The 23,989-nt window shown below is 47.1% G+C and overlaps 1 protein-coding gene across 1 annotated transcript; it reads left to right on the top strand.

The window, feature by feature from the left end:
- Positions 1-18,596: 18,596 nt before the first annotated feature.
- On the top strand, positions 18,597-20,356 carry LOC138248775 (uncharacterized). The gene has a single exon (XM_069202666.1). It carries the CDS (start codon positions 19,228-19,230, stop codon positions 19,795-19,797), a length of 570 nt encoding a protein of 189 aa, XP_069058767.1. The 5' UTR covers positions 18,597-19,227; the 3' UTR covers positions 19,798-20,356.
- Positions 20,357-23,989: the final 3,633 nt, after the last annotated feature.

Consider the following 23,989-nt stretch of genomic DNA (forward strand, 5'->3'; position numbering starts at 1 on the left):
ACCTCTAACGCAACTCTCGCAGCTAGCAAGGCTTGTTGGCGGTCATTCTGCACAGAAACACCTCTGCAAGCTTCATCGCGACGTGGGACATCAGTCTTCCAAAGGAGAAGTCCCTAGTCCTCTTCTTTCTTGCAGAACTCCAAGCTTCTTCCAACCGGTGGCAGCTCCCTTGCATCTTCAGCTGGCATTTCCTGGGCTGCTGCCCACTCTCGACACTGTCGCGACTATTGGACTTGGTCCCCTTGTCTTACAGGTACTCAGGTCCGGAAATCTACTGTTGTTGCATTGCTGGTGGTTGTTCTTCCTGCAGAATCCCCCTATCACGACTTCTGTGCTCTCTGGGGGTAGTAGGTGCACTTTACTCCTACTTTTCAGGGCTTTGGGGTGGGGTATTTTTCTAACCCTCACTGTTTTCTTACAGTCCCAGCGACCCTCTACAAGCTCATATAGGTCTGGGGTCCATTTGTGGTTCGCATTCCACTTTTGGAGTATATGGTTTGTGTTGCCCCTATCCCTATGTGCTCCTATTGCAACCTATTGTAATTCTACACTGTTTGCATTACTTTTCTTGCTATTACTTACCTAATTTTGGTTTGTGTATATATATCTTGTGTATAGTACTTACCTTCTTACTGAGGGTACTCAATGAGATACTTGTGGCATATTGTCATAAAAATAAAGTACCTTTATTTTTAGTAACTCTGTATATTGTGTTTTCTTATGATATTGTGCATATGACACCAGTGGTATAGTAGGAGCTTTGCATGTCTCCTAGTTCAGCCTAAGCTGCTTTGCCATAGCTACCTTCTATCAGCCTAAGCTGCTAGAAACACCTCTTCTACACTAATAAGGGATAACTGGACCTGGCACAGAGTGTAAGTACCCTTGGTACCCACTATAAGCCAGGCCAGCCTCCTACACACATCAAACCTTTTGCTGAGGCCATATTTAGAAATAAACATATGCTTTCTTCTGCAGCACTGTAGGAAGCTGGCTCTCTATATACTATATCAAAATGAGATATAGTATGTACAGAGTCCAGGGGTTCCCCAGAGGTTTAACAGAGGCTAAAGTACATAATACAAATGCTCTCTTTTGTGGTTGTGTGTTCGAGCAGTTAGGCTTTACAGAGGGTAGTGCAAGGCATTTCTAGTACACAAACAGGCAATAAAGGAAGTACACACTCAATGACTAACTCCAGGCCACTGGTTTTTATATAGCAAAACAATATATTTTGTTACTTTATTTCTAGAACTACAAGATTCAAGTTGTAGGTAAGTACATTTGGAAGTAAGTATCTATCATATGTATTAATAACACATACGCAAATTCTGTATGCCTGTTTTAGATGCTTTCAAGAAGGAGTAGGTAATTGGGCCCATATTGTCTTTTCATGTCTAAAAATCAGGGTTTTTTAGTTTGAAGTCTTACAATACTGTCATATATATATTTAGGTATGGTCCTTCCCACAGACCCTCAACTAATATTGATGGACTACTCGAATTTGAAAATGTGTTTAAGAGACTGCAAAAAGAATGTATTTGTAATAACCTTGGTTCTCTTCCAGGGGATCCTCATCAATAGTCATAAACATTGAATATTCCCGCCCTCGTGCGGGGACCCCGGAGCATACATCAAATATACACATATAAAGTATGAAATATGCACGAAAAAATATATATATAGCATTTTTAGTAGACATATCTTTCATACTAAACTCATATATACATGTGTAAAACGGCAATGCAGGCTATAATCATAAACAGGCTAAAATGCTTTATTTCTATGAAGTTTTTTTTTTTTTTTTTTTTTTTAATCATAATAAAAATTACAATAGAGAATAAATATCTACCCAAGCCCCCAAAACTGGGCTTAGGGGAATAAGCAGCAGTAATCACTAGAGAAAAAAGAGAAAAACTACATTGAAAAACAATGGAGCATTCTTAGCCAACAGGCTGCATGCAGGTTAACACAGGAGAACCATAAAAACTTTGGCACCGTGCCTTTAAGACCCTGAGCACCTCCAGTATCCCACCATGCCTCAGGGGTGAAGGAGAGGTGACAGTTGGTTCACAGTTAGGTCAGTTCTTTTTTCCGGCTTCTTTTGAGAGGATCCTGGAGCATTGAGCTCTCAGTTTTTCTGAGTTTTTCTCAGAAAAATACTTTAAAACAGCGTTTTTTCCTGTTTTACTCGACATCTAACATCATTGTCTGAGTTTAGCAGTTTTTTTCTGACAGAAAAATGCCTTCCCTTTTTGTCAAATGCCCTTCTTGTGGGAAGAAGAAGGCCCAGTCAGATCCACACACTCTTTGTATTGTGTGCCTGCCTCAGAGTCACTGCCCTGACACTTGCAAACACTGCAAGAATATGTCAAAGAGGACTCTGAAGGACAGAGAAAAGATCAGGCTTCATGGGCTTCACGAGAGGCAGAAAACATCGTCCTCTTCGCTTCCCAGGCAGCCAACAGGCCACTCTCAGGAGAGAATGGCTAGGTCGACGTCAGCAGGTAGGAAAGTACCTGTTTGTTCTCCGTCGACGTGGTCGTTGCCACCATCTCACCGCCATAGATCGCCGTCGACGGCGACCCGCCCGACGTCGAAGGATACGGCGTCGAGGGAACATGGCCATCGCAGGGGCATATCTCCGTCGACGGCAGCCCGCCGATCGACGTCGAGCCATCACCGGCGTGCCCGTTCGCCGCCGAAGACCTCACGCCCCCCGACGTCAAGAGACACGGCGTCGAAATCGCCACGACGGCAAGAGCGACATCCGCCGTCGGCCTCCCATCGCTCCACGTCGAGGCACAGGACGGCGAGTAGGTCGAGGTCCAGAGATCGCCGTTCGACGTCAAGACACTCAACGTCGAGACACTCAACGTCGAGACACTCAACGTCGAGACAAGAACACCCGGCGGCGCGCCCTTCGACGTTGGCACAGCCGTCGACGTCGACACAGGTTTTACCTGTCTCGCAGGGAGTAGAACATCGCCACCCTCCAGCAGACAAGGCCGCTCCATCGCCAGTGGTCTCCATACGGAGCGATTCATCTCGCTGGAGAGCGGCATCATCGGGGCACGTTTCACCCATCAACTTATCACCAAGATGGTTGGAGAGCCTTAATAGACCAGCGGCCTCCCCGGATTCGCAGTATTCACAAATGTACTCTCCTACTGCCTCTCTTCCCAGAACACCATCACCGACAGCGTGGGCAGGACGGGCTAGTTCTGCTCCGCGCCAACCGACCACGAGGCCTGGGCGCTCTGTTACAGCGTCTCGCAGCAGGTCACGTTCCCAACGACGATCTAGGTCAAGATCACGACACAGAAGATCGCCCTCTTGGTCGTTGTCAGGATCATCTGTCGGACGTTACTCCCCCACCCTGACAGATTCTCCACCAGCTCGGGTCTCACCGGTGGATGACATCACCACTTTTAATGAGGTACTTTTAAGGGGAGCGCAGAAGTTAAATATAGAGGTTCCAGAACCATCTACCTCCTCGTCAGTCATTTTTGAGACTCTGCAACATAGAACAGCTTCAAAAAAGCTGCTGTCGCTAGTGCCTGGTCTGTTGCAGCCAACCATGGACACTTTTTTGGCGCCAGCCACCCTCAAATCTGCTCCGGCTAGGATTTTGAAAAAATATAAAGCGCCTGAACAGGACCCTTTATTCCTAAGAACGGATCTGCCACCGGACTCAGTAATATTGGCCGCAGCCCAAAAAACCCACTCGGTGGCATCATCCTCAACAGTCCCACCGGACAAAGAGAGCAGGCATCTCGACTCTCTGGGGAGAAAAATGTGCGGCACGGAGGCATCTATAATGAAGGTCTCCAGCGCTTCTGCACTCCTGGGCAGGTATGACCGTTCTCTGGGGGACTCCATCAACAGGTTCACAGAGAGGTTGCCAGGGAAGACAGACAGGACTTCCAAGAAATCCTGCAAGAGGGATGTCTGGTATCCAACCAAGTCATCAGCACAGCGGCGGATGGAGCAGACCTAGCTGCGCATGGGTACGCATATAGAATCTGTGCAAGAAGGTCTTCCTGGCTGAGGCTGACCGGTTTAAAACAGGAAGCTCAACAGCGCATCTTAAATCTCCCATTCAACGGGAACTCACTGTTTGGTACCCATACGGATGAAGAAATGGCACGCATGAAGACCGAGGTGGACACTATGAGGGCAGTAGGCCTGGAGAGGAGGAAGGACTTCAGGCGGAGGTATAGGCCTTATGACAGGCGCCCTTTCCAGCAGAGGGTTCAAACCCCTCACTGGTCCCAGAGGCCACAACAAAGGCAGGGACGCCCTCTTTTTCAGGCTTGTAAGGCCACAAGGGAACGAGGGTCAAGTAGACCTCAGCAGTCCACACCGAAAGTGCCGGCCAAACAATGAGATCTCGCTTCCCTCGACACTGTACACCACTCCGGTGGGGGGAAGTATCACAGATTTTCTTCACGAGTGGCACTCTATCACAAAAGACAAATGGGTGCTCAACATTGTCGAAAATGGCTACTCTCTTCTTTTCAGACAACCTCCACCGCGTTTGCCACCAGCCAAATGCATTCCATCTCATCTCAACCTGCTGCGCAAAGAGGCTCTCACCCTCTTGCGAAAGAAGGCAATAGAAAAGGTTCCACTTGCGCACAGAGGAAAGGGGGTTTACTCCCGTTATTTTCTAGTGGCGAAAAAAGGCCGCAACGGCGTTTTCAGACCAATTCTGGACTTACGGCTGCTGAACAAGTACATAAGAAAACAGAAGTTCAGGATGCTGGCTCTTCACCAGATTTTCCCTCAACTACATCGGGGAGACTGGATGTGCTCCATCGACCTGCAGGATGCATATTTTCACATCCCCATAGCTTCCAAGCATCGGAAATTGTTGCGCTTCCAGATAGCCTCACAGCACTATCAGTTCAGAGTACTACCATTCGGCCTGAAATCTGCCCCTCGCGTCTTCTCGAAATGTGTGGCAGTGGTAGCGGCACATCTTCGAAAACAAAAAATCTTCGTCTACCCATACCTAGACGACTGGTTACTGAAAGCTTCCTCTCCGGATCAGGCGAGAAGCCATCGGGACATTGTGCTCAAGGTTTTCGAGTCTCTAGGTCTTCAAGTCAACTACCAAAAGTCCACCTTGATTCCAACACAGAACCTCCACTACCTGGGAGCTATACTAAACACAGAGCTCCAAAGAGTGTATCCTTCGGAGGAACGACTATTATCAATAAAGAGGAAGTGTCAAGACCTGTTAAAATCTGACGCACCGACGGCCCGTCAGGTGACATATCTGCTGGGCTCCATGGCATCATGCATTTTCATTGTCCCAAATGCCAGGCTGCACATGAGGCCCCTCCAAGAGGCAGTGGAGAACAACTGGAGCCAAAGGACAGGTCGCTGGGAGGACAGAGTGCGGCTACCAATAGCGGCACGTCAGTCATTGCAATGGTGAATGCACAGACCTCACCTGTCAGTAGGTGCTCCGTTTCACCAGGTAATTCCATCAGACATTCTGGTAACGGATGCGTCTCTTCAGGGATGGGGGCTCATCTGGGTCCCCTTCAAGCTCAGGGCCTGTGGTCCGACAACGAAAAGAAGTACCACATCAATCTACTGGAGCTCAGAGCGGTCCATCTGGCCCTCAAGTCTTTTGCTCCATCGATTCAGGGGAAATCTCTCCTGATAGAAACGGACAATACAACAACAATGTATTATCTGAACAGACAGGGGGGAACGAGATCCCTACCCCTATCTCGAGAGTCCCAGACAATATGGCATTGGCTCCTGGCCAGAGGAATGTCACTTACAGCGGTTCATCTGCCAGGTCAACAAAACGTGGAAGCAGATTTCCTGAGCAGACACCTAGAGGACACCCACGATTGGGTCCTACACGGCAAAGTCGTCGAAGACATCTTCGCTCGATGGGGTCGGCCTCAATTGGATCTCTTCGCGGACGAAGTAAACAAGAAATGCCCAGACTTCGCATCCAGGTTCTACCGTCCGGGATCTCGAGGGAATGCCCTGTTGATCGATTGGTCAGGGATATTTCTCTACGCCTTTCCACCGATTCCCCTCATACCGGTTGTGATCAACAAACTTTACAGATCCAGCACCAGAATGATTCTCATAGCACCGCAATGGCCCCGTCAATTCTGGTACACAGATCTCCTCAACCTATCGGAACAACCTCACAGGAGGCTGCCGTGTAGACCGGATCTTCTGAGCAGGATGGAGGGCAGGGTTCTGCATCCCAACCTACCCTCTTTGAGCTTGACAGCATGGCTCCTGAATTCCTGCAATATGGGCACCTAGGGCTCTCGCAGGAGTGCATGAACCTCTTGAAAGAATCCAAACGGCCTTCCACGTGGCGTTCTTACGCTTTTAAGTGGAAGAGGTTCTACATATGGTGCTGTCAGCAAGGTCACAATCCCATACGGGCTCAGGAGGATGTCATATTGTCGTACTTACTTCATCTGGCAAAGTCCGGTCTGCAGGTATCATCTATTAAGGTACATTTGTCTGCCATTACAGCCCATCGTAAGTCACCTTCTCAGGAATCCTTCTTTACGAAACCAGTAGTCAAGGATTTCTTAGAAGGTTTGAAAAAAGTTTTTCCGCCCATTAGGAGACCCTCTCCTCCATGGGAACTGAACAAAACTTGTCAAAACTTATGGGCCCTCCTTTCGAACCTATACACAAAGCCTCTTTGCAACACCTTACGTGGAAGACGGCTTTTTTGGTAGCCATTACTTCCGCGAGGAGGGTCAGTGAAATTCAGGCTTTGTCTTCCAAAGAGCCGTACACTGTTTTTCACGACAATAGAGTGGTACAACTAGAAAAGCGGGGTGGTGCCAGGGGGTAGCCCTGTCACCTCCTCCTATTTATCCTGATCTTATTAGACAAATCACCCATTCAAACAATTAGACCCATCAGTGAATTATAGAGGAGCTTGACAAAAGTGAATAAAACTTTAACCTAGCCCCAGCTGGGTCATACCTGACCACAAGAAACCTAAGGAGACCCTGTTGAATGTTTCCTCTGTGTCCAGCAGGTTCATCCCTGTGCGTTCCCATAGTTTTTCCACCACATCCAGGGCTGAGATAGCTAGATTATTATGGGTGGTTGTATCTCATGTAGGGATAAAACCATGTTGCATATAATCTACTCTAGAGGAGATGACCAATGACAGCTGCGCCAAGCCACAGTTAAGGAGCTCTTTTCCTTTTTTTAAAACCACTTCAACATGCGCCTCAACCCATGATGCTGGTACTGAAGAAAGAAAAGAACAAAAGAGTTGACTATCGCTGCAAAGCTAGGAGTGACAACTTCAGAGAAGACTTTATAAAACTCAGTCAGAATAGAGTCTGGGCCAGGTGTTTGCCAGACGCCAATTGATAGAGCTTTCCCAATTTCAATTAGAGTGATTTGGCACATCAAGCATCTTCCGCTGGACAGTTGTTAGCTGAGGCATGTAGGAAGCTGGCTCTGTATATACCATGCCAAACTGAGGTATAGTGTGCACAGAGTCCAGTGAATCACCAGAGGCTTAACAGAGACTAAATTAGATAATACTAATGCTCTCGTTTGTGGTAGTGTGGTCAAGCAGTTAGGCTTATCAGAGGGTAGTGCAAAGCATTTGTTGTACACACACAGTCACGAAATGGGGCACACATTCAATGACTAACTTCAGGCCAATGGTTTTAGAGTGTAAAATACACTTTGTTACTTTATTTCTAGAACCGAAAGGATCTTTGTAGCAGGTAAATAATGTACGTTTGTATCAAGCTTATACATCAAATGCACTTTGGTTAAGTTTTTCAGATAAAACAGTTTACAAGTAGGTAACACTTTTCAATTTCAAAAGTAGCCAGTACAATTTCTCATAGCAACCAATGAGGTCCTAGAGGAAGAAAAGTGTTACCACAGTTTTACAGGTAAGTATGCGACTTATGATCCCAGTCTTCATGAGTTAGGAATTCCAAAGTTCAATGTTCAAATTGATCCCAAAAGGGCGCTACCAACAACACAGGGCCGGTCGGGTGCAGAGGTCAAAGTTGGTGTTGGGTTTTTAATGGAATCCCATGGAGACTGATGGCATTTGGAAAGAAACAGGTTGCAGGTTAGTACCCACAACTTCAGGGCACAGACCTGGGGGGTTTAGATAAGCACCGGGGGAACCACAGGGCAGCACCAACCACACACCCTCAGCTGCACAGGGGTGGCCGGGTGCAAACTTAGCATCAGGCACCCAATGCTTTTCCATAGGGGAACCCCGCGGGTCACAAAGATGCTGCAGGCTTGGTCCAGGGAGTTGGTAGCAGAAATCCAAAGGCTGGACAAGTAGGAGAGGTGCCCACTAGATGTTGCTGGACCGGGTGCAGGGGTACCTTTGGGCGTCGTGAATCCTTGTCGGATTCGGTCACTATAGGCGTTCTGGTGTTGGCCAGGAGGGGTCAACCCAGGGTGGCCTCGAGGCTGGTATCGCCTGGAGACCTTCTCTGGACTGGTGGGCCACCCGGACGTGGGCCGTGGGCATCGGGTGCAGAGTGGACACGCTCACGGATCCGGGGCGGTTTTGGAGTCCTTCTTGGATGTTACTTGTGGACAGGGCCGCTGTCCTCAGGAGTTCTTGGTTCTGTGGTGTGTAGGCAGTCCTCTGTGGTGTGCAGGCAGGCAGTAGATGTCGCTGGTCCTGCAGGATGCGCCACCTGTTTTTAGCAGAAGTCTTGAAGCTGCTGACAGGCCGGTTGGGCTGGGGCTGAGTCAGATGTTTCTTCTTCTTTTTCTTCTTGACGTCTCCAGGAATGTTAGGAGCAAGGTTTGTGGGTGCCCCTAAATACTAGATTTAGAGGTGTTAACAGGAGTCAGAGGGCAGTAGTCAATGACTACTGTCCCTGAGGGTGGCTACAACCTTCCTGTGCCCACTCCCTTTGGGGAGTGGGGCAGAGTCCTATTCTGTAGGAGAGTACCCTCTTTTTGCCATGGTTACCCCCATTTTCTGCCTGATGTCAATGTGCTTGACTGTGTTCATTGGGATCCTGCTAACCAGGACCCCTGTGATTATGCTCTCTCTCCTCTAAATTTGGTTGTTGCATACTGGTAACTCATTATTTCACCCACAATTGGCATACTGGTCCCCCCTATAAGTCCCTAGTATATAGTACTTATTTATCCAGGGCATTGTGCTTCCAGGGGATCCCTATTGTTAGACCTGACATGCCTTAGGGTGGTCACCCCTAACTTTTTGCCTGCCTCCCTCCACTTTTTGGACCCTGTTTTGCTGGCTTTTAGATTCTGCGCACTTTACCACTGCTAACCAGTGCTAAAGTGCATATGCTCTCTTCCTTTTTAAACGTGGTAACCCTGGATCATACCTGATTGGACTATTTAATCTACTTATAAGACCCTAGTAATGTGCACTACATGTGCCTAGGGCCTGTAGATTAAATGCTACTAGTGGACCTGCAACACTGGTTGTGCCACCCACTTAAGTAGCCCCCTTAACCTTGTCTCAGGCTTGCCATTGCAAGGCCTGTGTGTGCAGTTTCACTGCCACCTCGACTTGGCATTTAAAAGTACTTGCCAAGCCTAGAACTCCCCTTTTTCTACATATAAGTCACCCTTAATGTGTGCCCTAGGTAACCCCTAGAGCAGGGTGCAGTGTAGGTAAAAGGCAGGACATGTACCTGTGTAGTTATATGTCCTGGTAGTGTAAAGCTCCTAAATTCGTTTTTACACTACTGTGAGGCCTGCTCCCTTCATAGACTAACATTGGGGCTTCCCTCATACACTGTTGAAGTGGCAGCTGCTGCTCTGAAAGGAGCAGGAAGGTCATATTTAGTATGGCCAGAATGGTAATACAAAATCCTGCTGACTGGTGAAGTCGGATTTAATATTACTATTCTAGAAATGCCACTTTTAGAAAGTGAGCATTTCTTTGCACGTAAATCTTTCTGTGCCTTACAATCCACGTCTGGCTGGGCTTGGTTGACAGCTCATTGTGCATTCACTCAGACACACCCCAAACACAGGGTACTCAGCCTCACTTGCATACATCTGCATTTTGAATGGGTCTTCCTGGGCTGGGAGGGTGGAGGGCCTGCTCTCACACAAAGGACTGCCACACCCCCTACTGGGACCCTGGCAGACAGGATTGAACTGAAAGGGGACCTGGTGCACTTCTTAGCCACTCTTTGAAGTCTCCCCCACTTCAAAGGCACATTTGGGTATAAAACAGGGCCTCTGCCCTACCTCATCAGACACTTGCTGGAGAAGAAACCTGAACCAGAAACTACATCCTGCCAAGAAGAACTGCCTGGCTGCTCAAAGGACTCACCTGTCTGCTTTCTACAAAGGACTGCTGCCTTGCTGTTGCCCTGCTGCCTTGCTGAACTCTTGTCTGGCTGTGCAAGTTCTCTCCAAGGGCTTGGATAGAGCTTGCCTCCTGTTCCCTGAAGTCTCAGGACCAAAAAGACTTCTCTTTTTCACTTGGATGATCCGTGCGCCGAAAATTTCGACGCACAGCTTGTTCCGCGGCGAGAAAAACGCCGCACACCGACGCTGATCGACGCGACGCTCTTGGGACGACCGAAAATCCGACGCACGGCTTCGCAAGGATAACGCCGCCCGACCTCTAGGGGAGAAATCAACGCGACGCCTGCCGTGAGATCGTAATTTCGACGCGCAGCCCCGCAGACCGACGTCTAGAGGAGAAATCGATGCGACGCCTGCCGGGAGATCGTAATTTCGACACGCAGCCCTGCAGACCGACGCGCAGCCGGAGAACAAGCAGGAAAATCCACGCACAGACCCGGGACATCTGGTAATCCCCGCGATCCACAGAAAGAGACTGTCCGCGCGCCGGAAAACGACGCACGACTTCCCCGCGTGGAAAATAACGACGCAAGTCCATGTGTGCTGGGGAGAAATCGACGCACACACCCTTTTTCCACGCACCTCTTCCTTTGTGGCCCTCTGAGGAGATTTTTCCACTCTAAACCAGGTACTTGTGCTTGAAAGAGACTTTGTTTATATTCTAAAGACTTAAGACACTTTATATCACTTTTCAGTGATATCTCTACAATTTCCCATTGCAACTTTATTCTTTTTGACCTACAATTATCCTGATAAATATTATATATTTTTCTAAACACTGTGTGGTGTATTTTTGTGGTGCTATATGGTGGTATTGTATGATTTATTGCACAAATACTTTACACATTGCCTTCTAAGTTAAGCCTGACTGCTCGAGCCAAGCTACCAGAGGGTGGGCACAGGATAATCTTGGATTGTGTGTGACTTACCCTGACTAGAGTGAGGGCTTTTTGCTTGGACAGGGGGTAACCTGACTGCCAACCAAAAACCCCATTTCTAACACCTATGAGCTGCAGCATATCTTTTGCCACCCAAAGGGGGCCTACGCAAAGGCTTCTGCAGGACTGCTAATGCAGCCTGCGTGAAAAAGTGCATACACCCCTTCACTGCCATTTACACTTCACAAGGTCACTTATAAGTGACCCCTGTAGCAGGTCATCTAGCCCTGAGGGCAGGGTGCAGAGTACCTGTGTGTGAGGGCACCCCTGCACTAGCAGAGGTGCCCCCACGACCTCCAGGACCATTTTCCCTGACTTTGTGAGTGCAGGGACGCCATTTTACGCGTGTACTGGAGATAGGTCCCTACCTATGTCCAGCTACATAATGGTAAGTCCGAACATAGGCATGTTTGGTAACCTTGCATAATCCAGTCTACACCCGTTTAGGGACCCCCAGTCCCTGCTCTAGCGTGAAACTGGACAAAGGAAAGGGGAGTGACCACTCCCCTGTCCATCACCACCCCAGGGGTGGTGCTCGGGGCTCCTCCAGAGGGCCCCTGGGTTTTGCCATCTTGGATTCCAAGGCGGCAGGGGACTCTGGGAGCATCTGAGTGGCCAGTGCCAGCAGGTGACGTCAGACCCAAAACCTGATAGGTGCTTACATGTGTAGCTGACCAATCCCACTTTCAGGGCTATTTAGGGTTTCTCACTTGGGTGGTTCTTCCGATTCGGATTGAAAGACTCTAGCAGGAATCCTCTGCATCCTTTACTTCATCTTCTTACAGGAGAAACTGCATCTGGACCCTCCAGGAACTCTACAACTGCAACAGAGAAGCAAAGACGACTTCTGCAACAATGTATCTTCAGCTGCTGCCAGCAAATACAACTGTTTCCCGGATGTGAATCCTCAGAGGACAGCCACTCTTCAGCCTGCACCAGAAGAACAAAGGAATCTCCCTTGAAGTGAAGGAGTCACTTCCCTGCTTCAGCAGGCACCCCTCTGCAGCGATGATTAGTGGCTTGGGTCCCCTATCCTGACGCAAGTCCGTGGATCCAGGATCACGGGTGGTGGACTGAAGTGGTCCTGATGGTCCTGACGTCCAACTGTCCAACTTTGGTGGAGGTAAGAGCTTGCCTCCCCACTCAAGACAGTACCCCTGTGCACTGCGTGTTTTACAGTTGCCAAGGCATGTTGGCATCCTTCCACGAAGTTCTTCATGCACCGCTCAGCTCCAGCCCCCAGCACTCCTTCCTGCGACGCACAGCCTCCTGTGTGGTTCTCTGGCGGCATGGGATCCCTTTGTGTAGTGCTGCGTGGGCCTCCTTTTGAACCTTCTTTGTCCCCGTGCTTTGGGACTCCTATGCACGCTGCCTGGTCTTCTAAGGGCTCTCTGAGTTGCTGAGTGCCCCCTCTGCCTTCCCCTCCTGGGTAGAGTCCACCAGGTCCCTCCTGGTCCCGGGCAGTGTAATTTTCCACTAACCGCGAGCTTTGTGTGTGCCAGGGCCTGTTGGCAGAGTCCAGCGACGCAAAGCAGATTGCAGTCATCCATCCGGCGTGGAGCATCTTCTGCACCAACCAGGAATCCGCATCTGTCTTTTTGGGTGCAATACTGACTGTTGTTCTTCACCAGTGGTTCTTCTTTTGCACCTTCATCTGGGTTTTCAGGGGCTCTTGTTCTTCCTGGACTCCTCTGTGCTTCTTGGACTTGGTCCCCTTCTTCCACAGGTCCAGGAATCCATCGTTGGTGTCTTGCAGTCTCTTCTGGTTCATGCAATAACTTCTTTCTCGTGTTCTTGTGTGTTTTAGGAAAGTTACTGTGATTTACTCCTGCTTTCCTGGGCTCTGAGCTGGGTTCTATTAATTACCTTTGGTGTTTTCGAATGCTCCTAGCGCCCCTCTACACACTACACTTGCCTAGGTGGGAAACCGACTTTCGCTTTCCACTTTCTTAGTAGAGGGTTTGTGTTCATCCTAGGCCAATTTCTAACTATTGTGATTTTCCCTATTTGCACGGTTTTCTGACTGTTTTACAGCTATTTCTGCATACTAGTGTATATGTTTGGTGTATTGCTTACCTCCTAAGGAAGTATAGTCTGTATGGTATTTTGGGCATTTGTGTCTCCAAAATACAGTACCTTTATTTTTGTGACACCGAGTATTGTCTTTCATGTGTGTGAGTACTGTTTGACTACAGTGGTATTGCATGAGCTTTGCATGTCTCCTAGTTAGGCCTTGGCTGCTCATCCACACTACTCTTTGAGAGCCTGGCTTCTAGACACTGTCTACATTTCACTAATAAGGGAAAACTGGACCTGGTATGAGGTGTAAGTACCTTAGGTACCAATTACAAACCAGGCAAGCCTCCTACAACACTCGCATTCCACTTTCTTAGTATATATCTTTTGTGTTCCCCCAGCCCAATTATAACTATTGTGATTTTCACTAATTGCACTGTTGTCTAGCTGTTTTTATGCCTATTTCTGCATGCTAGTGTATTTAATTTGTGTATTACTTACCTCCTAAAGGAGTATAGTCTCTATGGTATTGTTGGCATTTGTGTCACCAAAATAAAGTACCTTTTATTTTTGTAACACTGAGTATTTTCTTTCATGTGTGTGAGTACTGTGTGACTACAGTGGCATTGCATGAGCTTTCCCTGTCTCCTAGATAAGCCTTGGCTGCTCAGCTACAGCTACCTCTAGAGAGCCTGGCTTCTAGACATTGCCTACATTTCATTAATAAGGGATAACTGGGCCTGGTATAAGGTGTAAGTACTATAGGAACCCACTACAAACCAGGCCAGCCTCCTACATATCCCTGTTGGCTACTCTCCTCAAAAGCAAGATGGAATATTCTGCAAGGAGGGGATCACTTCAGCTCTGAACACCCTAGGGGTGGTCCTAGCTACAGCGGTCATTCCTCCTTGTTTTTCCTAATTTTCCTGCCAGACCTGCTGCCAAAAGTGGGGCTTAGTACAGGGGCAGGGCATCTCCACTAGCTGGAGTGCCATGGGGCACTGTAACAGGTGGCCTGAGCCTTTGAGACTCACTGCCAAGTGTTGAAGTTCCTGCAGGGGGAGGTGTGAAGCACCTCCACCTAGACCAGGCTTTGTTCCAGACCCCAGAGAGCACAAAGGCTCTAACCCTATGGGGTCAGAAACTTGTCTGTTAGTGGCAGGCCGGCATAGACCAGTCAGCTTTACACTAAAAGGTTGGGTAAAATACAGGGGGCATCTCTTAAGATGCCTTCTGTGTGCATTTTTCATTAAATCCAACACTGGCATAAGTGTGGGTTTATTAAGCTGAGAAGTTTGACACCACACTTCCCAGTCTTCAGTGAAGCCATCATGGAGCTGTGGAGTTCATAATGACTTACTCCCAGCCCATGTACTTAATATGTAATGTAAATTCGTACTTGTAAAGCGCACTCCGAACCTAAGGCATCAAGGCGCTGAATGCATACCACTGTGGAACCCCTCCTGGCTTTTCCCTGTGAGGTGCCCACTCCTGGACAACCCCCAAGGTGAAGCCAGGCATCCCAGCGCTGTTGGGCCCGTTGTGGAGATTAAGCAAGCTATTGCCCAGAGTTGCAGAGTGAGACCCATGAATTAGATTAGGCACTGAGGCGAGAAATCTCCTGTCCAGGGAAATTGAGCCCAAGAACCGCTGAAGCGGGAATTTGTCCCTGGTCCCGGGCTGGATCTCTGCATCAGGGTCTGCCTGTCTAACCATTGTGCCACACTTCTCCTCACTTGGCCACACTGCACTTATACTGTCTAAGAATTGACTTAGACACGGTAGGGACATATTGCTCATGCAGCTATGCCCTCACCTGTGGTTTAGTGCACCCTGCTTTATGGCTGTAAAGCCTGCTAGAAGGGTGACTTACCTATGCCACAGGCAGTGATTTGTATGCATGGCACACAGGAATGCCAGGTTGACTTTACCCTTTTCTCCCCACCAGCCCACACAAGCTGCAATGGCAGTGTGCATTTGTTTTGTGAGAGGTCCCTTAGGGTGACATAATACATGCTGCAGCCCTTAGGGACCCTCCCTGGTCACAGAGCTCTTGGTACCACTGGTATATTTTACAAAGGACTTAGCTGTGTGTCATGGGTGTGCCAACCGTGAAAGCAAAGGTACAGTTTAGGGAAAGAACACTGGTGCTGGGGCCTGGTTAGCAGGGTCCCAGCACACACTCATTCAAGTTAGCAACAACATCAGGCAAAAATTAGAGGGCTAACCATGCCAAAAGAGGCATTTTCCTACAAGGCAGTTTCACTGATGGTAAGTAATGGCTAACCCTTCCTGTAAGGGTGGGGCGTCTGTGTAAAATTTAGGAAAAGGTGCTAGAAACTCCACAGAACCAGACACAATCTGACCCAATTAATTCCTAAAACTAGTGATGGCATTCTTGGAGTTGTGATCTCTAAGCTGATAAGACAGTTCTGTTCTCAAAGCAATGAGCCATTTTTGATAAGCCCTATCCCAAAACCTTTTCGAATTAGCATACGAATAGGTGTCAGCTGTTCAAATACTGACCTTTTCAACAATTTCCAAGATATCTTGAGTACTTTGCTTCTAAATCAGGAAACTCAGCGAGGAGTTGTGCATCCGATTATTTTTCCACATGCCCACTGTATCAAGTAGCAAGGAATCTGGCCCTGGATTATGTCTTTCAACAAATCGCATACCATATTGGGGGGAGGTGAGCGAATTATTATTGAGGTAGATTAATTATTTCAGGCAGCCAGACATATAATTGATGTATGAAGTATCCAGTAGTAATTTCCAATCCAATAACGATCGAGAATGCTGAGCTGCTCCTAAAATATGATTGTGCTTACGCTGTTGTCTGAGATTATCTGCTGGTTCAGTTTAATCCTAAATGTGGCTAAAATTCAACGAATAGCTAAGACCATGTTTATTCAAGACATTAAGCTTGCTCAAAAGATTCTTAATATATCTTGTTTTAAAATCTATTTATTCAAGGTCCTATCTGATATATGCCATACAGCCGGTTGACTGTTTAAAATGAGTTTCAGGTAGAAATTCAGCTGTTTTTGGTGTAAGGGAATCGATTTCGATACAACTCGTGTTTTTGTCACTTGCCCAATCTTGCTACCATTTTGAATCACTATCTTTAATAAATTGAATAACCTACTGCAGGCTGATGCTAGTTGGGATTCGAAGTTAAATATGTTGGGTCACTAATACAGTATACCCTCAATCAAAATGCGTGGGATATGTACAAGTAGGAGTCTGGATGAGCGGGGGTGTCTGGAAGGTTTGTTGAGGTATGCTGGGCTAGTGTTATGCAGTGACTTGAAATTGTGTGTGAGGACTTTGATTTGTGATCATTTGTGAATGGGGAGTCAGAGGAGCTCCTTCAGGTCTGGTGTGATGTGAGTGTGGCATGAGAGGTTGAGAGTGAATCTGCCAGCTGAGTTCTGATTGGTCTGCAGTCTTCTGGTGAGATTTTTGTTGATCCCGATGTGGAAGGTGTTCCCATAGTCCATCTTGCTTGTAACTAGGACTTGCATGATGGTTTTCTGGATGCTGATTGGGAGGCATCCTAAAATCTTCCTCGGAATCTTCAGGGTAGGGAAGCATGAGGTGATGACGCCATTGAGTTGAGCGGTGATGTTGATTTTGCTGTTGATGATTCTTGGTGTGGGTGTTGGGGCTGGGTGTCGGTCCTAGCTCTGTTGGCCACCATATGGAGTCCCATGTTGATGGTGCTCTTGCTGAAGATCTCGATTTCGGTCTTGTCGGTGTTGGGCTTTAGACAGTTGGTCTTCATCCAGTGGGCGATTTCAGTCATGTAGGTTTTGAACGTGATCCGCGTACTGGGTGTTTTGTCGGTGAGGGAGGGAATGCATGCATGTGATCAGCGTAAAAGAGTATGTTGATATTGTGTGAGCAGATGGGCTGGCTAGAAGGATTATGTAGGAGTTGTTTGTGATCACGTTTGCATGACTGGTTATTGCTAGGGCTTGGCTACAATGTGTGCCACGAGCTCCACAAGCTTGCTGACAGTAATTTAGTCTTGCTCCTAGGTTCAAGTTCACTATTTTTCAGAATCACCCTAATACACGTAAACTGTGTGAAATATGGTTACTTTTCAGGGCAACGTTTGTCTCTCATAAGTCTGGCTACCTGCATGAGGTGGATGAATTTCATATTCTTAACTCTATTCTTGTTTTAGTGATGTTTAATTATGGTTATAGAGTGGTATGACACATTTTCAAACTGTGTATGTAATCTTGTATATTTTTTGTCTGGACTTGCAGGATGTTTATAACTATTTGATACTTTCCCAATATATATATATATTTTAAATCAAGTGTGAATTCTGGGTCATTGTAATTAAAAAAAAATAGAGAGTAAATCTAGTCTTGAAAGAAAACTGCACTGGAGAAGAGAAAATGTGAGTTTCAGTCATAGGAAAACAAAAATGCTTCACTGGCTAAAGTGTAAATTGTGCGGGGAGGAGATGTAATACCACATCCTGGGTAGAGCGAGGTTATCCGGCAAAAGCCACACGAAAGCTCGGCTCGTTATTGGCTCAAGGTTCTAACAGAACCTCGCTCCGAGGCAGAGCCTGGTACCTGCCTGCCTCGAGCTTGCAATGGCTTGCCCATCTCTAGCATGAGTTCATGGGATGGCTCTCCACCAGGTCCTCTTTGCTGCAATGGAGCTTCTTGGAGACATAGAAAGAGTCCCAGCTTGGCTCTTTCTTCGCACAATTAGTGAACCTCATGAGCACATGAAGCCTTCATTGAAGGATGTTGTCTTCTAATCATTGCGGATTTATTGTTTTGCAGTTTTACATAGCGCGAGTACGACCGGAAATTATCGGAGCGCTTTACATGAGCACCAATTACGGTACACAAGGGTACATTTGTTTTGGACAGGCTGGGGGAAATTAAGCGATTTATGCAGAATCGCAAGATGTTGAGCCGACGCCGAAACTCGAACGTGGTTCCCCAGCTCCATAGTCGGCAGCCCTGGCATCCTCACTTCAGAAGGTCTCTGATTACACCGTGTCCCTGTCCCTGATTCTATTTCGCGTAAATCGGATTGATTGCACGGGTATTAATATGGGAGTTTACCGCACACACAAGCGACAACCTCTTCCGGTCACATCACCAGTGTGTGTGTCACTAATGGAGTGACTGCACCTTCCAGCGTGGCTCTTCCAGCGGAGTCCTCTGTGACACACCAGCAGTGAGGAGGGAGAAAGTGCAGTCACAGCAGTGAGCACTGCAGCGGGGCGGGGAGGTTCAGCCAATCAGAAATGATCTCAGTGATGAAGGAGGCAGTGGCTCGGTCTGGCAGCAGCACTGTAGAAATAGGAAGATTGTCCGAGTCCGTGCGCAGAGACGCAGAAGAGCAAGAACCAGAGGAAAACGCGCAGGAGACGAGACGGGAGACCAGGGATAAGAAAAGAAACAGACAGAGCACTCCGAAGAATCAAACTCTAGAGACGTTAATCACCTGGGGTCCGAGCTCCGGAAGTTCCAGGCTCAAAGGAAGGTCTGAGCTCCTGAAAGCTCTAAGGAATCCAAGCTGCTGATGGTTCCAGTTTAGTAAAGTCTGGAGGGTCGGAGTTGCTGCGACCGAGCTCTTGTGGAGCACGCTCCAAACAATCCCTATACAGAAGGTCTTTGTTCCAAAAGGGTCACATTTCCAAAGGATTCACGATCCACTAGTTCTAACTCACTTGAGTTCTAGCTTCAGCAGGACACTGCCCTTGAGGGTGCCAGCTCCAGAAAGGCATTGCTCCAGAGGATTTTATCTCACACGGGTTCCAGTTCCACAGGCCGGAGGTCCAGTAGATTCCAGCTTTGGAGAATCTTGGCCACAGCAGGTTTTGCTCCGGAGGATTCAAGCTCCAGGGCTCCATATTGTAGAGGTCATGGGCCTTCTCCTGAGCTCGCTCTACGACACTCTACTGGGCTTTCGTGGTCTGAAAGCTCGGATCTTGATGCTAGGGCTCGATGCTGCTGGGAAAACGACAATCATCTACAAACTGAAGCTGAATGAGACCGTCAGCACCATCCCGACCATTGGCTTCAATGTGGAAACGGTGGAGCCCATCAGAAACGTGTCCTTCACTGTCTGGGACGTCGGTGGCCAAGACAACATCAGAGCTTTGTGGAAACACTACTTCATCAACACGGACGGCCTGCTGTTTGTGGTGGACAGCGCAGACCCAGCGAGGTTTGAGGAGGCCCGAGCTGAGCTGGTGGCCATCCTTGAGAATGTGGAGATGCAGGACGTGCCTTTTGTGGTCCTTGCCAACAAGCAGGACTTGCCTGGAGCCAGCAGCCCCTCCGAGCTGGTGGAAAAGCTTGGTCTTCGGAAGGTGCGGGGGCATGAGTGGCATGTCCAAGCATGCTGCGCCACCACCGGAGACGGACTGGTGGAGGGTCTGCAGAGGCTCACTGACATGGTCAAACAGTTCAGGAAAAGCAGGGCAATGTGATGACAAAGACCGATTTTGGCCAATTCATGTTCTGTGGATTGTGGAGACTCCAAGCATGAGCTAAAGAGAAGGGGTACCCCGCCTGCCCTGAGCACATCTCTACTCTGAGACTTAAGAGAGACATCTCAGGTGTTCTGCAAAGCTGTTTCCATCCTGGAGCCTGCATTGAGACTTTTCAAAGCTGTGAAATACTGTGACAAAAGACTCACAAACATTACAGGTGGAGAGAGAAGTTGAGATACTTTGCATTTCTCTTCTGTCATGCCATGATGATCCTTTGCACATTCCTCTCCCTTCATGACAAGAGTTTATTTCTTTTCAGGTTTAAAATCAGGTTCAGCAGTAACTATGTTCAGATAACTTCCTTTTGAGCGCGGTCTCTCCCTTTAGACATAAACTGCAAATTGTTTTTCTCAAAACAATGAACTCCTGCAAAACCTGCTGCTTCACTGTAAAACAACCGAAATATCGAATTATTTTTTTCAACTTGAATAATAACTGTTTAAGACCACATTCAGCAATCGTGATTGCTTGTAAATAAAACAATTTATATTTTTAACGGGGTTCCTGTGTCGAGATTTATGAACATAAGAACGTATTCTATTCGCAAATTATCTTACTTCAGGATATGAAACACGAATGCAGGCTTGGGTGTGTGCTGTAGTGTCACCAAGCGAAACGCGGGAACTGTCTATGACTTTTGCACAGTTATGTTTTTATGATATGTTTTTACGAAATATGTGTAAACTCTTGGCCTCAAGGTACAGCAGCCGAGCCGAAACTGTACATACGTTGCCCTGCACAGGGATCGTAAACACTCCCTCATCCTAGCTGGTTCTAGTGTAGTGGTTCTTAACCTTTAGACTTCTAACGACTCCCACTTAATCACTACTGGATTCCGGGGACCCCAGTTCAAGCAATTTCCATGATTTGAACTGCAAAACAAGGCACCCAAATACCAAAGAAAGCATTCATCAATAAACACACAAATTAGGAAATATTTTATTCAATTCACAAATAGAAAAAAATCAAATTTTACATTTTAGTGAGAAGGTTGCAACTTTTCTTAATCCAACTGTGGCTACCCATCGTCTGTGCCGTATTCGAGTTGATTTACCTGCACTGATCCCACGAATCAGTTCCAGGATACCAACTTCAGTTTTACATTTTGACTGCTAATTTAGGTAAACTTTATCAATCTCTTAATAATATGTACTTTTTTCTGCAGTCGTGGACCCATAATACACCACTAGGATAACACACACATTTCCATACTTGACACCATTCATTGACTATAGTGTGGTAGGAATTTCTCAAATTTAAACATACCAATGCTGTCCTAGGAAACTACATTATTTGATGTTACATAGATCAGCTCGTATGTAGTAACAGGTGTGGCCTTTGATACAGAAGACATCACCATGAGGAGGCTGTAGGAGAAAGTGAGTGAGATACCTGTAATAACTCCATAGAAACATGTCACCCGAGGAGAACTGCAGGCCCTATTTCTGTATAGACGTATGTGGCCTCCAACGTTATCTTTGGCTTTTCCCAGTGCTATGGCTACTCTATGTCTCCTGACATCCACTGTCCCCACATCCAGACTTCTTATTTACTCTGTTTCACCCCTCCCTTCCTTAAGTACAGCTCTTACAAGTTGTCATACTATCATTATTTGCCTGGGCTTTTAGGAGTAAGGAGGAGGGAGAAAAAGAAAGCAGAAAAATAGATACATGAACAGAAAGGAAAAGAGAGAAGGAAAGCAGGAGAAGGAGATTTGCAGAGAAAAACTGAAAAAGAGAGTGAATGAGCGGGAGGAAAGCGAAGGAGGCAAGTGAGAATGAATGAATGATGAGAGAAAAGAAGAGCTGTGAGACTCAGAGAATTAGGATAGGTTAAGGAAGAGGCACAAAAGCCATGGTGAGAAGGGTGAAAGCAAAGAGCCCAGCGATAAAGAGGCAGCTAAGGACGGGAGAAAAGAAAGGCGAAGCACAGAAAGCAGGGTAAAGAGATAATGTATAAGGAAAGGAAAGAGTGTGAGATGGAATTAGGAGTCACGCCCACCCAGTGAGCAGGGAATTCTCCAAGGGCACCTTCTTCTAAACCTCTGCTGACCTTGGTGACCAAACTCCAAATATAGGCCCTCATCACAGCTGTTCATTGAGGCGTGTAATGCAGGCGCTGTTATCGTAAGTGCACCAGGTAGAGTGGCTACAGGGCCCAGAAGTGTGAGTGATCCACTGCACACCAGTTTTCTTATCTTTTACACCCTCCCGCCCCCTAGTGGTAGGCGGACGTTATCCTTTCTTGCATTAGAGTCCCTAGACCCCTGGCTAGTGCAGTCGACTGTGCTGTAGACAAATACTTTACAAATATTTCAACACAAGAAGATACCTACAATGTTAAAACTTAACATGCCCTTATTAAAATAAGCACCTTTGGTAACAGTCCAGCAGCACGTTTCCTTGGAGGAGAGAGGGTGCTCTTGCGCTCTGCTAAGATAGAGGTGCCAGTTCCTACCCTCCCAGGAGGTGCCCTTGCACAGCGCCCAGGGGCGTTGCAGGGAAGGGCTCGCTGCTGTCGAGCTGCCTCGCTCATTCAGAGTGGAACTGCACAACGAGAAAAGGACTTTTAAAACCCAGACGAGCTTCGGCAGCGGAACTGAAGCCCTGAGTGCATGAAGACTGCAGACAGCGTCAGGAGATCCATTCAATGGTGCAAGGGTGAACTCTTACAATTAGGAATTTAGAACTAATTCAATAGACATTTTTTGGCCTAGCCAAGAATGACCTGGCTTAAAAGTATAGCATATCTCCTTTCCTTCGCAATGCAACATTAAAAACATAAAACTGTATAAATTACAAGCAAGAAAATATTATTTAAATAAATTACAAACAAGACAGTATTACATTACATAATGCTGTGAATGCACGGGAGCTCTTTGTCTCCTCTGTTCTTTAGAACAACCCACTCCATCTTGTTTTCTCAATGGGTTTCGTCCCTGATTTGTCTTGCTTTCTCTTTCACCATCTGCAGCTAGTCATCTGTTGTAGTTACCAGCATGTACTACCTCTCTCACATTTGACTCTTCCAATAGTTTGACATCATTTATCAACATAAAGCTACTACACCCTTCCTCTCCAATTACACTTCACTCCATTCATCAGGACCACAAACAAATCATGCACATCCTTGACCTGCAATGAGTCGCTAGTTAGGTGTTTCCCAAATGACCAGACCTCAGGTTCACCCTATCACGTGTCCTTCAACATCCACTTTCTCACACTGTATGTCCACCATACCCTCTGTCAATTCCTTCGTCTATGCAGGAATCATTCTAGTACTGGGCTTTCTGCCTGTCATCATGGTAAAGGAAATCTCATTGGTAACACCGTTTTCTATTGTGCTACACACCCACACCAAACAACACACCATCCTTTCTACATCAATTCTGTTGGCTTGTGCCATGGGATTGCTCCCTTCACCGTACCATTTGCCCTTTCAGCAATGCCGTTGGCTATGTGAATGTCTGATTCCACAAAATGTAAGAATTTATTTTCATTTTAACAACATTGAGTGCCATCTTCCCTGATTGAAACAGAGGGAATACCCTCTTCCCTGAAAATTTTAATTCAATGTTTTTATGGTTGATTTATTCAATATCTTCTGAAAGAACGTCACCACGAACCACTTAGAGTGTGCATCCACCATAACCAAGCCACATTTTAAATCTCTGCTCCCCCATGACAACGGACCAATACAGTCAAAACAAATGTTATGACACACCATACCAGAATCACATATCTCGCCTACCGTTATTTGCTTACCAACATTTAACCACCCCCCCCCCCTTTGTATCCAGCGTACCGTTCAGCCCATATTTTCACATCACTGTCCATGCCCAGCCACCAATACTCGGGTCTCAATCATTTCTTTGTTGAAGTCTGGCCTAAGTGGCTTTCATGTGCTAAATCAGACATTTGTTTCCTTTGAGCTTCTGGGGGCTATTACTTCACCAAGGCCACTTTGTCACCACACAACAATCATTTTTCTATTACTTTCAAATATGGACAAAACAAACTTGACACTGTATATTCTTTCCTTCCTCCTTCTAAGATCAAATATACTACTCCAATCACAACAGCATCAGCTCCCATCCTGCTAGACCAATATTCTCTGGATAGCGGTCCTT

This window comes from Pleurodeles waltl, chromosome 8 (genome assembly GCF_031143425.1).
Source record: "Pleurodeles waltl isolate 20211129_DDA chromosome 8, aPleWal1.hap1.20221129, whole genome shotgun sequence".
Classification (NCBI taxonomy): Eukaryota; Metazoa; Chordata; class Amphibia; order Caudata; family Salamandridae; genus Pleurodeles; species Pleurodeles waltl.